A 15,569-nucleotide genomic window follows, 5' to 3' on the forward strand; every position below is an offset into this window, starting at 1 on the left:
TGTACATTGTGACAATAATAACATAAAGTATGTGTTTGGGGGGATAATTGAAAGTGTAGTTTTTGTACATGATTAAACTTAAGTTGTTATCGGCTTAAACTGTTATAACAATAAAATGTTTTATTTAAGCCCAAGGTAATCACAAAAAAAAAATACCATAGAGATTACATTAAAAAAGAGAAAGGAATCAAAGCATACTTATACCAAAAAAAGAAAAACAGCCCAACAAAACACAAAGGAAGAGAGAAACAGAAGAAAAGGCACTGAAAGGAATGGCAAGACTAACAGATAACAACTTAAAAATGCCAACAGTAAATGCTTTTCTGTCAATAATAACTTTAAATATAAATGGGTTAAAATCCTCCCCAATCAAAAGACATAAAGGGGCTGGATGGATTTTTTTTAAAAAAGCAAGGCCGGCCAGGCATGATGGTTCACACCTGTAATCCCAGCATTTGGGGAGGCTAAGGTAGGTGGATAACTTGAGGTCGGGAGTTCAAGACCAGTCTGGCCAACATGGTGAGACCCTGTCTCTACTGAAAATACAAAAGTTAGCTGAGCGTGGTGGTGGGCACCACTACTCGGGAGGCTGAGGCAGGAGAATCACTTGAATCCGGAAGGTGGAGGTTGCAGTGAGCCACGATCATGCCACTGCACTCCAGCCTCAGTGACAGAATGAGACTCCATCTCAAAAATAATAATAATAAATAAAAAATAATAAAAATAAAAACCAAGACCCAACCTATGCTGTCTATGACAAAGTCATTTTAGATTTAAGGAAACACATCAGCTGAAAGTAAAGGGGTGGAAAAAGAAATTACATGCAAATGGTAACAAAAAGAGACCAGGAGTGACTGTATTTCTATCAGGCAAAGTAAACTTTCTGTCAAAAACTGTCTCAAGAGACAAAAAAGGATTTTACAATGATAAAATATCAATCCACCAGCAAGATACAACAGTCATAACTATGTATGCACCCAACATTAAAGCATATATATATATATATATATATATATATATATATATATATATAGCAAACATTGACAAAACTGAAGGGAGAAATAGAAGAAATACCACAATAGTAGAAGATTTCAAAACTATATATGTACATGCAAAAGAAAAAAGCACTTTACACCACATACAAAAGTTAACTCAAAATGGTTCAAAAGCCAAGCATGGTGGCTCATGCCTATAATCCCAACAATTTGGGAGGCTGAGGCAGGAGGATTGCTTGAGCCCTGGAGTTAGAGACAACCTAAGCAGCATGTGAAATTTCATCTCTGCAAAAAAATAGAAAAAAAATAGCTGGGTGTGGTGGCACATGCTTGTAGTCCCAGCTACTCGGGAGGCTGAGGTGAAAGGATCAGATCACTTGAGCCCAGGAGGTTGAGGCTGCAGTGAACTGTGTTCACACCACTGCAAACTCTAGCTTGGGTGACAGAACATGACCCCATCTCAAAACAAAACAAAACAAAACAAAACAAAACAAAAAAAGGATCAAATACCTGTATGTAAGACCTAAAAGTATAAAACACTTAGAGAAAAACATACAAATTAGCTGGGCATGGTGGTGCACGCCCTGTATTCCCAGCTACTTGGGAGGCTGAGGCAGGAGAATTGCTTGAGCCCAGAAGGCAGAGGTTGCAGTAAGCAGAGATCACGCCACTGCACTCCAGCCTGGGTGAGAGAGTGAGACCCCGTCTCAAAAAAAAAAAGAAAAAACACAGAAAAAAGTGTATTATGATATTGAATTTGGTAATCGGATTTCTTAGATGTGACACTGAAAAATGGGAAGCAAAAGTAAAAATAGATAAACTGTACTATGCAATTTAAAAACTTCTGTGCATCAAAATTTAAAACTTCTGTGCATCAAAGCACAAAATCAACAGAATGAAAAAGCAACCTACAGAATGGGAGAAAATATCTTCAAGTCATGTATTTGGATACAGGGTTAATTTCCAGAATATCTAAAGAACCCCTACAATTCAACAAAAAAGAAACCAAACACCTCAAATAATGGACAAAAGATTTGAATACACATTTCTCTGAAAAAGATATCCTTATGGCCAATAAGCACAAGAAAAGATGCACAATATCACTCATCATTAGAGAAATGTAAATCATAACCACAATGAGACACCACGTTACACCCATTAAGATGGCCATTATCTATAAAAACCAGAAAATACTAGTATTGGGGAGGATGTAGAGAAATTGGAACCTTTGTACACTGCTAGTGGGAATCTAAAAAGGTGCAGTGTTATGGGAAACAGTATGGCAATTCCTTAAAAAATTAAAAATAGAACTACCCCATGATCTAGCGATTCCACTTCTGGATTTATATCCAAAAGAATTGAAAGCAGAGACATGAACAGATGTTTGTATACCTATGTTCATGGCAGCCTTACTCACAATAGGCAAAAGGTGGAAGCAACCCAAGTGCCCATCAGTGAAGAATGATTAGACACAATGTGGTAGGCAGAAACATCTAGCTATCATTCAGCCTTACAAAATAAGGAAATTCCAACACAAAATACTACAATATTGATGAACCCTAAAGACATTGTGCTAAGTGAAATAAGCCAATCACAAAAGGGCAAATACTATGAGATCCTATTTACATGAAGCACCTAGATTAGCCAAATTCACACAGATAGAAAGCAGGATATTGGTTGGGAGGGGTAAAGGGATGGAAGAATGGAGAATTGTTGTTTAATGGGTATGGGGTTTCAGTTTTGCAAGATGAAAAGAGTTCTGGAGATTATTTGCACAACAATGTAAAATACTTAACACTGCTGAACCACACACATAAAAATGGTTAAGATGGTCAATATTATAGTATGTGTATTTTACCACAATCGAAATTTTTAAAAAATCCTAATGTGTAAATATCCTTATGATTTTTAAATAAATGCTCTCAATTCAGTTTTTTAATTTTCATATAAAGTTTCCTTCAATAATGTCATTACTTAGCTGTGTAACTTCGGGCAGGTTATTTAAACTTGCAGTGCCTCAGTTTCTCTTTTCTAAAATGAGAAAATAATGACACCTATCTCATGAAGCTGTTGTCAGCAGTATGCATGTTAATAATACACATGTAGCTCTTAGAAGGCTGCTGGCACATATGCTGAGAAAAAACAGTCTGGGGACCAACCTTCCCTGTGAGACTGCCGCAAGTTCATCTTTCATTAGAAGTGTGACTAAGAAACAGGAGGCCGAGCGTGGTGGCTCACGCCTGTAATCCCAGCACTTTGGGAGGCCAAGGCAGGTGGATCACGAGGTTGGGAGATCGAGACCATCCTGGCTAACACGGTGAAACCCCGTCTCTACTAAAAATACAAAAACTTAGCTGCGCGTGGTGGCGGGCACCTGTAGTCCCAGCTACTCGGGAGGCTGAGGCAGGAGAATGACTTGAACCCTGGAGGCAGAGTTTGTAGTGAGCTGAGATCGCACCACGGCACTCCAGCCTGGGCGAGAGAGCAAGACTCAGTCTCAAAAAAAAAAAAAAAAAAAAAGAAACAGGCGATTGGGATGGGGCACTGCAGGCCTGCGGTGTTGCCTGAGGAGGGAGAGGAGCACTGGGGTAAGATGAGAGAAAAGCAGGAAGACCCAGCCTAGAGCAAGACCAAAAAACTTAGCCTGACACAAATCTGAGAGGAACAATCCCCCCTTGGATATAAGAAGTGGATACTGACTCCTGCCAAGGCACCCCTCAGTCCTCTCCTCCCACCAAAATCACTGTGCAAACGGGAAGGAAGATGTGGAGGCAGAGACACGGGGGTCCTTGAAAGGCGTTCCTCACTCCTCCTCTGTGCTACTTAGGAGAGTGGCAAACATAGGGCCAGGTGTCACTCAGCACACACGCACTCACAAAAGCTCTGCCTCTGCAAGCAGACACTGCAAACACAAAATTTTCTTAACAGCCTTGCCCCAGGACACTGCCAGGGCCTGGCATCATCTTGTCATCATTGCACTGTGGTGCGATGCAAGAGTTAGGACAGATCAGCGTCATTAACCCACCTGAGATCACCCCAAATACTGAAAATGCTTATAGAAGCATTTTCTATTCATAAAATGTGTTGTCGGCATTTATTGATCAGCATGGGTGCAGGTGCGGATGTTCACATGGATCAAGTTGAGGGAGGCAGAGGGAGAGGCAGACAATTGCTTTGTTCCCTGGGATTCTGAGAAACAAGACTATACCTTGAATAGCATGGTAATTCTAGGAAACTCACTACTTTCAGAGCTTTAGTGTATGGAAAAGCCATTAGAGCGTGATTCTCAGAATACCCACAACTTGGTCACAAACTGAGGGGCAAGTGAACACTCGAGAAGTAGAATGCACTGGTTTGTTTCCAAAACAAGAATGCTGTTTATTTGCTGATCAAAACTTGTGGGAAAAATTAAAGTAAAAAAATATTGGGAGAAGAATGGAAAGCCTTTGGATAAATGATTAGCTGGTTAAATAAATGAGCCTGTGTTACTGAATGAGTATGGATTGCCCGGTTACTTTTTTTGTTTCTTGACACTCTTTGCTTTGGGTCGTTTACTTTCAATGTTTGCTTTAGATTCTTCCTGTCCAGTTTTTGCTTTAGATTCTTCCTGTCCAGTTTTTGCTTTAGATTCTTCCTGTCCAGTTTTTGCTTCAGATTCTTCCTGTCCAGTTTTTGCTTTAGATTCTTCCTGTCCAGTTTTTGCTTCAGATTCTTCCTGTCCAGTTTTTGTTTTAGATTCTTCCTGTACAGTTTTTGTTTTAGATTCTTCCTGTTCAGTTTTTGCTTTGGATAGTGGCATTTTTTCCTGTTTGGGTTTTAAGTGGTTTCCTATCACTTGCCGGAAAAACACAAAAACCACTGAAAGGATTAATAAAATAAGGCGAAACATTATGATGGACACAACCCAAATTGACGAGGGAATCGCCCCTCTGAGCAGTCCTGGAGGCCCACTGTCAATGCTTCCTCCATAGCCCACTTCCTCACAGAATGGAGGTGCCCAGCCATACATGCAGTGGCAGTTTTTTCTGTTGTTGCAAACACCCCGGGTATTGCATTTCTCAGGCAAACAGTCAAACTGCAGGACTGAGCTATTGACGCAATTTTTTTTAAAACATACCCGGTCTTCTCCACAGGAGGTGCCATCATTTATCATACCTAGGTCAGGTATTCCCATGGGTTTCATGGATAGATGATAGCCTGTGCCCCAGCACATGAGATTTTCTGCCTGTAAATGAGTAGAAATTATAGTCGTATGCTCTGGCAAATCAGGGATGGTTTCAACATTTATACACTGTAGCCTGCCACATATTGAATTTGCACTTTCACACTTTTTAAAATTTCGAATTCCTGTAATCTCACAGTTACCAAATTGATCACCTATTAAGTTAACTGCATCATAGCACTCACTAGGAGCCTCCATGGCATCAGGTCCAAAAATGCTTTGGCACTGCATATATCTGGATCTGCACCCCTTCCTGAAACAACGGCCTTCATACTTGCAAGGGGTTCCATCCTGCTTATAGACGTCATTTGGGCAGGAACTTGAATTCCCGTCGCAGTACTCTGCAAGGTCACATTCATTTCCTTCCTGCCTACACACGTATCCAGATGGACGAAACCGACAATCATGACAGCAAAGTCCAATGCTACAGTTGGCACCTGGTTGCAACTTACAATTTGATTGGCAACACCGATCTTTCTGACACTCCTCTGTGGAACCACAATCACATTCCTCATTGTCTTCCACAATTTTGTTTCCACATCTCTTAAGCACATAACCTAGTCCTGGGATATTATTTAGACATGTTGCTCCCGAAGAGATATGTTTAAAAAAAGAGATATAACTGCAATTGCTAAACCCAGTGCGTCCTGAGCCCATGATGCAATTAAGCCTACCCCTACATTGGCAGTATTGTTCATCATGTGACATCCCTACAGCATGACCCAGCTCATGAGCAGACCAGGTAGCAGGGGCAAGGATATTTGTATCTAGTAAAGTACTTACTGATCCAGCATATTCTAGAGAACACACTTTTCCAAACGACCATGCAAGAGCATCATTATATTTTCTTTGAAGATATAAATGTGCCCAATCTGATGACAGGCGAGCATTTAATACACTTTTTTTATATATTACAAATCTGCCTAAAACTTCAGCTAACTCTGGATATCCAACGCGTATTTTGTTAAAATCTGTCCATACTTCAAGAGCCTTTAAGTGTATTCTCATACGAACATCTTGAAAGTAGGTGTCCATAATCCCAGTCAAAAGAATGGCATCATGTATGACTTGAGAAAGATTGTTGTTCACAAACCTATACCTACTTTGATCAAAGAGTAGGATCAATTCCAAGTACTTTGGGTGTTTATAGGATCCAGGAAAGTCCCTTAGCCTCGCCTTATTCTCATAAGGGGCCATCTGCCATTCTATTTCATCATCACTTAAGCCACAAACCTGATTCCCAAACTGCTCTTTCTTCAGGAGATAGACGACATGTTCAAAACTGGGAGAGGCCTTGAGGGGCTCAATTTGGTAATGTTTGGCATCAATGTTAAATACACCTCGGAGACCCCCCATGCATGTGCTTATAGTAGCTTTAGAGTCCAGAGACTCTTTCACGGAGCCCATGTAGTTGCAGTCCTTTGGTATATAAGGATGATCCTCCAGCAGTTCCCCATGTTCTGTGAAGGAGAAAACGCGCAGATGTCGGGGCAACAGAAGTCTCTTGGGCCACAAATGGAGGACGTGCTTCTTGCCTTTTAACTGCAGTAGGTAGGACACGGGACTGACCACACCCTGCACCTCTCCCCGGAAGCTCAGCTTCTCAGGAATGGTGACTTCATACGAGTCAAACTCCCCTTCAGGGTGAAAAATTACATCTTCGCCAAGAGACTTAAGGAGCATTGTCGGAACTAGTACAAGGAGCAAACGGCATTGGGAGAGGAAGATCTGCACTGACCTCATGGTCTGTTCCCTACTCAGCCTCAGTTTGCTATTCAGTCCCTGCAACTCTGGCCTCGCGAGTCAGATTTCTGGGGGCCGCCGCTAGAGGCGCCTGAGCTCAAAACCCGGCTCCCCTGGCAGGGTTTCCGGGGGACCCCGTAGCCTCCCAGGGCTCGGTCTAGCTGGCGTCCGCAATGCGCGCGTGACCTGTCCAACGCATCCAGTTCGTTTTCCGGGCCGTACCGTTGGGCGCAGGTGGAAGAAAGGAGGGAAACGTGGGCGAGAATAAAAGAGAAAAGAGGGGCTATTGGCACGTGGGTTGGAGAGAGGGTAGAGAACACCATCGGAAATGGAGAAGGAATAGAGAAATAGGAAGAACAAAGGAGAACGTGTTAAAGGCTCACTGTATCTTTGCCTTTACTCTGTGTCTTTACACCTTAGGACACAGGTTGGAATCCGATGTTTTATGGGCCACTGTCCTAACTTCATTGTTGGACATTTCCCAGTTTTCCACTAGGGTTGCTTGTGGCAAAAGAAAGGAGCATCAGAACCAGCAAGAGTGGAAACAGCCTGAAAGTGTCAGCGTAGACTCCACACCCCCAGCCCCACTCTGGGCAGTTCCTCTGTCTTCGGCTGCGGCTTCTTTTTAGAGAAGGCCCTGAACCTTAGTTGTGGGCCCAGGCAACAGAAAGGTCCTGAGCTCATTTTGCCTGGGAGTGCTTTCTGCTGTTTGTCTTTGGGGTGCCAGGGGTCAGTGTAATTTTTGTGTGTCCATGTGCAATGGTGGGAAGAACCTAGAAAAAGTGCCTGTTATAAGAGCAAACCCAAGTGCTTTCTGAGAAAGGTAGATAGCTGGTTATGTTCCTAGTCGAGCGATGAGGCTGACTCCACAAAGGAAGAAGCCTCTGGCTCAGAAAATGGAAGGGTTTATCGTCCATAAAAGGGCAAATCGGAAGGTCATGAGGTGATTCTGAGGGATTCTGATAAGAGAGGAATATTTTCAGTTTTGTTCCTGGGAGATTCAGTCTGGCTGAATTACAAGGAAAGGTTAAAAAGGAACAGGCTTGAGTCAGGGAGACTAGTTAAAAGCTCTTGTACCAAGCAATGTTGTCTGTTGGCAGAAAGCATGGCCTTAGGGCTGATAATAAGCAGTACTTATGGAAGACTGGCTCCTTTCATGCTACACACCCCGCTATGCTCTGCATAAATCAGCCCATTAAATCTTCACCATGACCCTAGGTTATAGGTACTACTATTATCACCCATACTTTGCACATGAGGTCATGAAAACTGTACCATGGTTCAGAAGGTGGCGTCAGCTGAAGCAATCCCTGTGAACATTTAGACAACTCTACCCGGAGCCTGTGTTCTTTACTAGTCAACTCTGTTGTCTCTTTAGGGAAGGACAAAAGTTGACAGCTTCAAGAGATTTAAAACCACTTAGACTCTGCTGGACTTAATGCTTGCATGGATTCTCCCAGAATGAAAGAGGCAAAAATGAAAAAGAATGTTGATGTTTCTGGCTTAGGTGTATGTGTGTGTCATGGCTCTAACCACTCAAAGAAGAAAAACATCAGAACAAATAGATTTAGATAAAGGAAATAAATATGAAAAGCTCTGCTTGCAAAATGTAGATTTCCAGGTGCCAGTAAAGGAGCATTGAAGAAGGGATTTCTCAACTGCAGACGAGTAGGCAGCATCCTCTGGGCTGAGATGCCTGAGTTGGAGCTGAACTGGAGTCCTCTGCACAGTGGTGCTGATTGAAGCCATAAAAGCTGATGATGATGCCTCATGGGATGGTGAGGAATGAGCAGAGAAAGACCAGGTTGGAGCGCTCAGGAATAGTAGGATTTAAGGTCAGGCTGAAGGAAAGAAGCTTGCAATGACCTGTGAAGGAGTGGATATTGATATAAAAAGAAAGGCGGGGTAACAGGTGATTGCAGAAAGGCAGGGTAACAGGTGATTGCAGAAGCACTTCATGAACGATGTAATGACCAAAAGGTGAAATGCTGAGCAGAGTTCCAGAAACACTGCAATGAGCACAAAGGAGGTTATGGAAACTTTAGTGCAAACTGTTTCGGGGCACTGCTGATGAGCAAAGCCACATACCAGGAGGTTGGAACGTAAATTGGAGGTTAGAAAGAGGAGATCACAAACCTAGACTGCACTTTCAAGAAATTGGGTGAAGGAGAGAGAAAAGGTAAGAAAGTAGCTTGGGAACCAAGTGGTAGAAAGAGGACTTGTTAGAGGAAAGAGTCCCTGCTGGAGCCTTGCTCAGCCTCCAGGAGAGGTTGGGTGATGATGCAGCGTGATCCTCCTTGGGGGCATCAGAGCAGGAGGCAGGGGTGGAGCAGACAGCAGGGTAGCAGGCAGTGAAGCTATGAGTGCAGTGAGAAAATAAGGGAGAGCTAGTCAGAAGGCTTCAGCTTTCTCTGTGACGTCAGCTGCTGGGAGTGTAGGGGTGATAGAGCTGAAAGAGATGAAGAAGAGAGCTCAGGAGACAGATGACAAGGGAAAAATGAAAGTATCACCAAGTGTGTTGAGGGCCTAATTCAGGTTGGAAACCAGAAATTGCAGTTTCCTATCTGTAAATTAATTTGATTTTCTCAAGCAACACCCAGCAGCCTAAATTGGGGAGGGCAATTTGAATATATCTTCTGGATCTATTCTATTTAATCAAATCATCATTTTCATCTCTGTACCATTTTTCTTTGGGCTGTTATAGAATTTCTTGAAGAAAAACACTAATTCATCAATTCCCATTGCTACAATATAATTTGTGTGCTAAACGCAGATGTGTAGCATCTGAGTGTTGGACCCTGAGCCTTGTGTAAACAGCCTGCTTTGAAATATTTCTCTTTATTTATGGAAATTATACATGTGTATCACAAAGGATACAAATAACCCTGAATGATAATAGAGTAACAAATGAAAGCCTCCATTATCCTCCAACCCTGCATGCTTGTCTAATACACTCCCCTCCGCAGATGTGACTGATAAGTATAATTCTTTCTCCATTTTCTGATATGTCTTTACAAGTATAGAAACTATGTAATATTTAAAGGCATTATGCCAAGTGAAATAAGCCATACCCAAAAAGATGAATACTGTATCATCTCACTTATATGTGGAATAAAATAATCAAAGTAATAGAAGCAGAGAGTAGAATGGTAGTTTCCAGGTCCTGGAGGGAGGATGAAATGAGGTGATGGTCAAAGGGTACAAAGTTTCAGCTGTGCAAGATAAACAACTTCTAGAGATCCATAATACAGTACAGTGCCTGTAGCCAACAGTACTGTACTGTATACTTAAAATTTACTAAGAGGGTTGATCTCTTGTATTCTTCACACACACACACACACACACGCCAATAATGATAAAGAGGGTGCAAGGAAACTTTGGAGGTGATGGCTATGTTTATGGCCTTGATAATGGTGATGGTTTCACAGGTATGTATTCATCCCCAAATTCACTGAGATGTAAATACATTAAATATGTACAACTTTCTACATGTGAATCATACCTTAATAAAATGGTTCAAATAAATAAATAAGTACATACTATTCATATTATTTTACCCTTGCCTTTTTTAGTGAACAACATATTGGGGCCAGGAGTGGTGCCTCACGCCTGTAATCCCAGCACTTTGGGAAGTGAGACGGTGTATCACTTGAGCTCAGATGATCAAGACAAGCCTGGGTAACATAGTGAGAGCCTGTCTCTATTTTTTTTAAAAAAGTGAACAACATATTATAAGTAGTTTTCTGATTTAGATTATTGCTTCCAATAGATGTATACTGTTCTATGGTATGGAAGCAAATATTTATTTAACAAGTTTCCTCATGTAAGGATGATGTAATTATGCTGTTTAAAATATTACATTTATCTTGTTTATAAGGTTTTCTATATTTTGACAGTAAATATATATGTGTATATTTACAACAATTTACACACACACACATAATAAATACACATACATTTTCTTTGCCCCTGAAAAGCATTTACATTGTGATAGAGTCCTAGAATTGAAAGTGTTAGATCCAGGAGAATACAACCTCCCACTAAAAATCTTCTACTTCTTTGCAAACTATCTATAAAATAGTGCTTCCCAATAGAACTTTTTGTGATGATGAAAATGTTAACATAGCCCAAAACTGTAGCCACTAGCCACCTCTGGCTATTGAGCACTTGAAATGTGGCTAGTGTGACTGAGCAATTGAACTTTATACTTCAAAATTTATTTAATTTAAATTTATTTCATTTTTTAATTAATGTATTTATTTATTGAGACGGAGACTCACTCTGTCGCCAGGCTGGAGTGCAGTGGCGTGATCTCGGCTCACTGCAACCTCCACTTCCCAGGTTCAACGATTCTCCTGCCTCAGCCTCCAGCCTCCTGAGTAGTTGGGATTACAGGCACGCACCACCGTACCCAGCTAATTTTTGTATTTTTAGTACAGACGGGATTTCACCATGTTGCCCAGGATGGTCTTGATCTCTTGACCTCATGATCCGCCCACCTCGGCCTCCCAAAGTGCTGGGATTACTGGCATGAGCCACCGCGCCTGGCCTAATTTAAATTTAAATAGCCACTTGTGACCAGTAGCTGCCGTTGTTATACGGTACAGGTATAGTAGGCCCATGTTCTCGCAACATTTCCAGTAGTATATAATATCCAACTCTTTAACCTATACCTGCATTATAAAAAGAAGGCAACTCATTATTTCAATTTGCATTCTCTGGTTATTAGTGAAGTTGAGCATATTTAGTAGCTGAAAACCAATCTACTTTTTTTATTCTTAAATTTGTCTGTTCGTTCTTATATTACATGGTTTGTTCTGCTTTTAGTGATTTGTTGGAGCTATTTATATTTTGCAAATCTCTTCTTCCAGTCAGTTATTTGTCACTAACTTTTATAATGTTTTTCACCATGCAGAACATTTTAAACACGCCTGGTTGCTGAGTTTCATGTCATTCTTCTGTCTTTCTTCATTCTATGATTGTAAAAATGTCTTTCTAATATGTGCTTTAACAAATTTATTTTGGTATGTCTCTGATTTTTCTTTTATATGGAATATAATTCTGTCTCCCATCTAAGGCAGTAATCTGTCTTATTATTGGATCAAGATATTGAATAATCCTATAACTGACAAAGGACATTGTAAGTGACTGACAAGTCAATGAGAACAAGACAGATAATCTAACAGAAAAATGAGCAAAAGAGTTTAACAAACACTTCACAAAAGAGAAAATTTATATGGTCAGTAAACAATTGGAAAGGTTCTCAACCACATTACTAATCAGAATATTGCAAATTAAAGCTTCTATCGGATGTCCATCAGGTTGAAAATGATTCAGGAAGCCGATTAACATGAAGTTTAGGTGAGGTTGTAGAAGAGTAAGAACTCTTATATCCTTTGGTGGCAATGTAGATCAGTAAAACCACTTTAAAGCCCTGTTTAGTGTTTCTTATGTATCTGAAAATATGAAGACCCTGTGATCCAGCAATTCCACTCTAGGTATATATCCTACAGAAATGTGTATGTATGTACACCAGGATACATGGACATAACAATATTCTCCACACTGATAACAATCCAAATCTCTATGAACAGTGACTGTGGCAATGGAGATGATGAATCAGTTACATGCAACAACACGAAAGAATTTTACAAATATGGAAAAACAAAACATAATGAATATAAAGTTCAAAACCTGGCAAAATCTAACTCTGTTTTTAGAGTTTCAATCAGAAATTGTTACTGAGAATAGGCTGTCACTTTAACAAATACCTAAAATTTAAAAGTGGCTTTGGAACTGGGTAATGAGTAGAGGTTAGAAGAGTTTGGGGGTACATGATTTCTTTTTAAACTGTACATTGCCATTAATGAAGCATTAAGGATGATTCTGGTGAGGGTTTAGAAGAGAAGAACTGTAGAGAAAGCCTCAGTCTTCATAGAGATTACCTAAGTGGTCATGGTCAGAATGTTGGTATTAAATAGAAATGTGAATGGTAAAGGCTATTCTGATGAGGTATTAGATGGAAATGAGGAACGTGTTGTTGAAAATGAGAGGAAAGACAATCCTTATGATAAAGTGGCACAAAACATGGCTGAATTGTGTTTTGTGCAAGGTAGAACTTCTGAGTGATTAAATAGGATATTTGCGGGGGAGAAATCTCTAAGCAAAGTGTTGAGGGTGTGGCATGACTTCTCGTGATTGCTTATGATAAAATGTGAGAAGACAGAAATGAGCTAAAGACAGATAATCAAAAAGGGAAAAGAATGTAATATATGGAAAATTCTCAGCCGGGTCATGTTCAGAAGAAAATACCATGGGTGTGGCCAAATCACTCTTTGATAAGGAGATCAGCGTCACTCAGCCCTGTGTCATTCATCAAGACAATGAAAGAATGACCCTGAACATATTTGGAGATCTTTGGGACTGCCATTTCCATCACAGGTCCACAATGGCAGAGCCATGAAGGCATAATGGTTTAAAAGGAGGGGCCCAGAACATATGTGGGGCCTTTAACTCACTGCCCAGTGCCACTTCAAATCTCTGCTCTTTGATTCAAATGCAGCACTTTTTGGCCACCCCCGGTGTGGCTCCAGTGGGCCCAGTTGTGGTGCCAGCAGCAGTGGCTGGCCCTCCAGAGGGTGTGGGTAGTAAACCTTTGCAGCATTCACATGGTGCTAAATCTCCAGGCACTCAGAATGCAAGAACTGTGGGAGGATGGCCACCTCCACATTGATTTCAAAGGATACCGCAGAGAGCCTTGAAATCTAGGCTGAGAACTGCCACAGGGGAAGGACCACCACAGACAGCTGCCACTAGGGCATTGCTCAGTGGAACTGTGGGAGTTGGGTCACCACAGAGAGTCCCCAATAGGGCAATGTCTTATGGAGCCATGGGAGCAGGGCTGCCCCAAAACCCCAAAACTGTGGAGCCTCCAGTGTAAAACGCCGCCTGGGAGAGCCACAGGCACCTAATTCCAACCCCTGAAAGCTGCTGTGTGGGCTGTGCTCAGCAAAGCCATGGGGGTGAGGTCACCTGGAGCCTTGAGGTTCCAACCTCTGCACCAGTATGTCCAGAAGGCAGGACATCAAGTCAAAGTTGATTGTCAAGACTTAAGATTTACTATTGTTTACCCTGAGGGGTTTTGGACTTACTTGAGACCAGTTAACTCTTTATTCCTTCCTATTTTTCCTTTTTGGAATAGAAACATTTATTGTATGCCTTCTCCTCCACTGTATTTTGGAAGCATATAAGTTTAATTTCACAGATTCACAACCAGAGGGCAATTTGCCTCAGGATGAATCATAACTTGAGTCTCACTCATACCTGATTTAAATGATGTTTAGACAAGACTCTGGACTTTAGACTTCTGTGTTGATGCTGAAATTAAGAGTTTTGAGGTTATTGGGATGGAATGTGCATGTAAGAACAAAATAAATTTTGGGACACCAGAGGCAGAACGCTACAGTCTGAATGTTTATGTCTCTCCTAAGTTGAAATGTGAAAACTTAATCCCCAATGTGGTGGTATTAAGAGGTGGGCTTTTGGGAGGTGATCAGCAGGGTCCCATGAGTTATGAATGCGATTAGTGCCCTCAAAAAGGAGCCTGAGGGGGCTTCTTTGCCCCTACTGTCACGTGAGGACCCAGGAAGAAAGCGTCGTCTTTGAAGCAAAGAGAGAAATAGTCCTCACCAGACACTAAATTTGCTGTTGTCTTTATCTTGGATTTCCTAGCCTCCAGAACTGTGAGCCAGATCTGTCTTCAATTTATATATTACCCAGCGTGAGGTATCTTGTCATAGCAGCCCAAATGGATAGTTGGTAAAATAAATTGAGGAAATTATTACTAAACCTGTCAGGGAGTTATTATTTCTAGGGTGAAAGGAAGGGGCTATACTCAGGAAAAGACGGGAGGGAGGAAGACGGGTATGCTTGGTGTAGCTTTTGCTGGGGTGTTAGCAATATATTTCTTGACTGCTAGGGTTTGCTGTACATATTTGTTAAAATAGTCCTGAAAGTTTTATCCTCACTTCTTTATATGCTGTATTTTACAATTATTAAAGAAAAAACTAAGACAAATTAAATTTAACAAAGTTTGTGCAGGAAACAGGTTTTAGAACTGGGAAGCATTCTGAACCAAAAATTGTTCAGAATACCCCCACCTCCATCATGGTGAGCTATACTTAAAAATCAGAAAACAAGAAATGACATACAGGGATTAAATGATTGGTACAGTTTGAGGTTTGTTTTATTTGGGCATAATCTGGCAATTTAAAGCCTGGGATTTGCTGAAGGTTCAGCTACTATAATTGGCTGAGACTCAGTTGGTTTGTTACAAGGGTATACTCCTAGGTTAGTTTACAACTTGTTTACACATCAAGCTAGAATACTTTCACTATGTTTGAAGGCAACATATAGTTGGAGCATGTTTTATTTTGTTTTTTTAACCCATTTAGCCAGTCTATATCTTTTACGTGGAAAGTTTAATCTGCTTACATTTAAGATTATTATTGATATCTGAGGACTTATTCCTGTTTTTATTTTATCAATTGATTTTGAGTTTTTTGTATATCCTTTGTTCATTTCTTTCTCTTTTATCGTTTATTATTGTG

General features: G+C 40.9%; 2 protein-coding genes across 2 annotated transcripts in view; both read right to left on the bottom strand.

Annotated features, from left to right (window-relative positions):
- The window catches only part of NOTCH2 (notch receptor 2), a 225,644-nt gene that overhangs the window by 42,242 nt on the left and 167,833 nt on the right, over window positions 1-15,569 (bottom strand). The gene's annotated exons all lie outside the window — the stretch shown is intronic.
- ADAM30 (ADAM metallopeptidase domain 30) lies at window positions 2,990-9,133 on the bottom strand. Its single transcript, XM_003806308.5, has one exon. The coding sequence runs from the start codon at window positions 6,958-6,960 to the stop codon at window positions 4,507-4,509; it is 2,454 nt and encodes an 817-aa protein (XP_003806356.1). The 5' UTR covers window positions 6,961-9,133; the 3' UTR covers window positions 2,990-4,506.

This window comes from Pan paniscus, chromosome 1 (assembly GCF_029289425.2).
Source record: "Pan paniscus chromosome 1, NHGRI_mPanPan1-v2.0_pri, whole genome shotgun sequence".
Taxonomy (NCBI): Eukaryota; Metazoa; Chordata; class Mammalia; order Primates; family Hominidae; genus Pan; species Pan paniscus.